The sequence below is a fragment of the Nanorana parkeri genome, unplaced genomic scaffold, assembly GCF_000935625.1.
Source record: "Nanorana parkeri isolate BGI_ZX_2015 unplaced genomic scaffold, ASM93562v1 scaffold593, whole genome shotgun sequence".
Classification (NCBI taxonomy): domain Eukaryota; kingdom Metazoa; phylum Chordata; class Amphibia; order Anura; family Dicroglossidae; genus Nanorana; species Nanorana parkeri.
The window spans coordinates 318280-322980 of record NW_017306861.1 but is presented as its reverse complement, the minus strand read 5'-3'; the positions used below and the strand labels follow the sequence as shown (position 1 = coordinate 322980).

The 4701-nt window shown below is 44.1% G+C and overlaps 1 protein-coding gene across 1 annotated transcript in view; it reads left to right on the top strand.

Annotated features, from left to right (window-relative positions):
- FAM135B (family with sequence similarity 135 member B) overlaps positions 1–4701 on the top strand; it is a 54083-nt gene that overhangs the window by 4496 nt on the left and 44886 nt on the right. Inside the window, exons 3-5 of the mRNA XM_018562706.1 lie at positions 2162–2301; positions 3432–3502; positions 3826–3999. Coding sequence (XP_018418208.1) covers positions 2162–2301; positions 3432–3502; positions 3826–3999 — 385 coding nt within the window. The remainder of the gene's footprint in view (positions 1–2161; positions 2302–3431; positions 3503–3825; positions 4000–4701) is intronic.

Sequence of the window (4701 nt, the reverse complement as noted above, 5' to 3'; positions counted from 1 at the left end):
AGCAAGTTTTTTTTTTTCTTAAATAAAATTTGAATAATTTGTGCCCAAGCAAAAAAAAAAAGAATAATTATTTCTCTAAATTCGGCAAAGGCAAAATCTGTAATTTTGAGGCAAAACCAATTTAGCTGGAAATCACTCCTCTCTTCATTAATATAGAACAATATTCCAGGTCATGATTTTTTCATTAGGAAATACATTGTTGATATAGAAAGGGATAAACAAGAATCCGTGCCTATGGGTGTCTCTGAAGATTGCTTCATAAAACTGTAGTTAAATAAAGTGCACGCTCTGAATGATGGCAATATGTTTATGGAGCTGCTGGATGTCGGCCAGGAACTGATGGAAGATTATCTGTGTGTGAGGGCGAGATTTAATCAGTTTATGCTTCAACCGAGCAATCACAAAGATGAGTTCCAAAATGCTCCTCTCATCTCGCCAATACGTCTGCTCTGTATTGGCCAATACGGCATTCAATAGCTCGGAATATATCTCGCAATTCTTCCGAGACGCATGCTGATGTTCAGCAAGTTCCAGCTCATCGATTAATATTCACAATGGTCCTAATGGACCTTCTTACTAGACTCTGCTCCTCACTGTGACGGGCTTGATGAGGTATTCCGGAGAACGTCATTGGCATGTGCGTTCCAAAACCTAAAAACCAACTCATGCCAAATATTTAACACCCTTAAAGTGACACTAAACTCAGAGGGTAAACCCTAAAAATACATTCAAGTACCTTAACTATTAACAACAATGTATCTTATTTGTGTATCACTCGGCTGTAGGTCCTCCAATCATCTGTGAATTGGTGCTGACACTGTCCTTCCTTCTAGAGGGTGTCTACTTTTGTTCCCCATGGTCCCTGTGTGTGTTGTAAGGTAGTCACCGCTCCAAGCTCACTCTCGTCACGGACTACAATGTTTAGTTTACTTATTTGTAAGGATTCACTGATGCCGATAATGGTGTCGGTGTCGATACCGAGTATTTGACCGAGTACCCATACTCTGATATCTTCCCCGATACTGGAACTTCCAGTCAGACGAAAATTGCCGTAGGGGAACATGGAGCTGGCTTCCTGGGCAATCAGGAATGCAGGTGGTGAGTAATAACCGCCTCTCGGCTTCCTGATTGGCCGGGAAGCTGGCTCCATGCTGATTTGACAAGAAGCCGGCTTCACAGCCAATGGCATTGGGCTGGCCAAACAGCCAGCTCCTTGCTGATTGGCCGGGAAGTAGGCTTCCAAGCCAATCAGCATCAAGCCGCCCGAACATGCCAAAGCCGGTTCGATGCTGACTGGCTGGGAAGCCAGTTTCGATGCTGACTGGCTGGGAAGCCAGTTTCCTGGCCAATCTCAAACATGGAGCCGGCTTCTCAGGCAATGGGGCGGTGGTGGATGTCGGTCTGAGCTGTCAGCGGCTCTGTGTGGCATGCTGTCCAGATCACTGACGTCACTGGTTGCCAGGAGATTGTGGGATACAAGCTAGAGCATTCCCACTCAGCTCTTGCCAACCAGTGACGTCAGTGAACTGGGTGGGAAGCCACAACCCACAGAGCGTAACAGGTTGCTAAGAGCTCTTAACCCCCCCAGCTGCTCCCAGATGAGATGCTGCCTGTGGCAACTGCCTCATTATAGAGATGGCCCTGGTGGGATCTATTCAGAAATGGACGGAAGTTTGCCTCCATCCAGGCCTGCTCTGCCTCTTGCAGCTGCAGCTCCTGGTGTAGGACCCTGATGTGCAGGGGGAACTCTGATGTGAAAGGGTTGAATTCCCATGTAGAGAGAGCTCCTAATGGAAAAAGGGGCTTGTGATGTGAATGGTGAATTCTGATGGGAAAGAGGAGGACTCTGATGTGAAGAGGGGCTTCAGATGTTAAGGGCGGCTCTTGAGTCTGAGAGGCGGTGCTTCTGATGTACAGGGGGGACTCTGCTATGAAAGGGGGCTCCTAATATGAACTTTATTTCATAAAGTTCATATTAGTAAAATACATACCAGACCCCTATCTGGAATAAGATTTTAGAGGAGCCACACATGTATAAAAAACAATATGTATTTTTTATTTAGCTGTTTCTTATATAGTAAACAGTTGCACAAATTGAAGTGATTAAGGTAAAATGACAAATAAAAATATACATACATGTTTTATTCCTCTTCTGTTACAGATGACACCGGAGCATATTCTCCGTGTGTGTACGATAATATTGTGTACAGTCGGATCCTCCAAATTCTATATAGGAATGAAGATATCGATATTAATGATGTCATGTTGTTCAAAGTCCACCTTTTTCTGGATGGAGAACGGGTTTGTATCTGATATAACTATTATGTATGACAATATTTATAAGAACATCAATCTATGTAGTTTAGCCGAAAAGTGAGTCGGTTGTAGTTCTGCTGTAGGTTTTGATCCCCAGTCTCCCTGCCATCTGGAACCATGATGACAAGATTTTCTGCCATGCCCAATACAGCAGTGACATGCTGGGACTGGGAGGTAGTGGATTAGATTATGGCGAACAGCTAAAAGGCTGACAGCCAACAGAACAGGCAGTACTGAGCACAGCAGAGAATCACAAGACAGGGACGTAGTCAGACAGGCTGGGGGGGGGGTCAGGGAAAGTGACAGGTGATAGTCAAGGACAAAAATAAAGTCAGGGGAGGCAGCAGGAATAAATAGGAACTGAGTGATGTCTAAAAGTGACCAGATAGGTGGTAAGATACGTCTTTGATCAAACTCAATGTTCTAAACTGCATTTAAAGAGTTCTGATTCTGGTCAGATGTGCAGCTGATGATGCGGTACTAAATAACAAGCAGCAGGTGGTGGAGGCACGGATTAAATGTTCATGGAAGATTTATATTGTACATTTGGAAGTTGCCCTGTGGGTTGTCTCTGTATTTTCCACCTTTTTTGGAATTTTTGGGAACTCTGGTCCACTGAAGCTGGCTGACTGGTCTTGCTGCCACCCCTCTCATGAACGTTATCACACCAGCCCTGTAATTAGTACTGTACCAGCTTATATAATACCATGAGGAGTGCAGGGTATTAGTGACTGTAAGAACATTTTATGTTTGAAACCGCAAGAGATTGAGGACTGGTTTGGCTGGTTGTACAGCTCCTTGTATTCTTGGATTGTAACATGTTTGGTGAGACTTAACCCGGGCATTGGTCAATTCTTTGAGGAGTGAGCCAGGACATCATCTGTCAGGACATTTGTGTCAATTTCTGTCATCCCAAGTCGGCAGTGGTGGAGCATAGGTAGAGGTGTTCCAGTTTGTTTTGAAGAACCTACTTCAAAGGGTTACTATACAATTTTGGGTTAATTCAATATTTATTTTTAATGTTTATAAATTTTGTGTTTCTACTAGTTATAGAAAAACATTATTTTTGCACCAGCTTAGGAAATGCATCCATTCAACTTGGTTCTGTTCTTTAGGTAGAAGATGCTCTTAGCGAAGTGGACTTCCAGCTGAAGTTGGACCTTCATTTTACGGACTGCGAGCAGCAGTGAGTACTGTAATGCCTTCTGGGTAAAGTATGTTAAGAACACCATATGATTATATACGGTGGCACATTGCTGCCAGTGGATCTCGTCCAGGCATGGCATGAGGGCACAAAATACAGTGGTCCTGTGTAACATATTCATACCGGGACTATAAATTGTCTCCCTTGCCTCCTGTAGGTAGATCCATAACACTGGTACAGTGAAGCTCTGTTCCTTCCACTCCTCTTGCATTGCGTTTTGTCAGTTTTCTGCCGATAAAATTCCCAAATCTCTAACAAGAAAAAACAACATGAGCGTCGCTGACAAGTGTAAACATTTCTTCCAGGCTGAAAGACATATCTGCCGTCCCCCTGATCAGCAGCCGCACTTTAGGTCTTCATTTTCATCCGCGAAGAGGTTTGCACCACCATGTTCCTGTCATGTTCGACTATTTCCACTTGTCGGTGATCTCCATAACGGTGCACGCTTCACTGCTAGCCTTACATCAGCCGTTTACCAGGTACAGTACCAAACAAAGCAGATGCCTGCCTCTCATGCCAGCACAGCCTTGTAAGCAATCGCTTGTCCTACCGTACAAAACTGGAGTGCGCTGAAAATAATCCGAGAGAGGGAAACTCTTTCTTTCTTTCTTTCTTTCTTTTTTACTGGACTGACCTCCTTCCGCATCAGCAAAGATGCTGTCACATATACTCATCTTCTGTAAAGAAAAATGTAAATTATATATATATGTATTTTTTTTAGATGGATTTTGAGGAGAATCAATCACATGATCGAACCAGCCTATAATAAAAAATAAATGGTTACTTTCTAGTAACTTGTTGTACAAGGCTATAAGCAAATTTTGGTTTGCAAGAGGTTAGTTGGGGGGTGGGGGGGGGTTGTGTGCTGGTGGTGCATGGATGGTACCTTTGGCTCTGTCCAGCATCCCGCCCAGCTCACTGACGTCACACTGGTAAGAGCTCCTAGCATAGCAACCTGGATGCTCTGAATGGAAGAAGGAGCAGCGGGCATACTGCCCCCCCCCACACACACACACAATACAATGGCCCTGCCTTCACCTTTCTTATTCTGCACATCTGTACAATAAATCCCTATGTGTGCCTGATGCTCTTTGGGACATCCTTCCCTTCTCAAAAGAAAGGAGACAATCTTCAGGGTCATCCTCAATAGTCATTTTTTTTATAGTACCCGGGCTACCTGC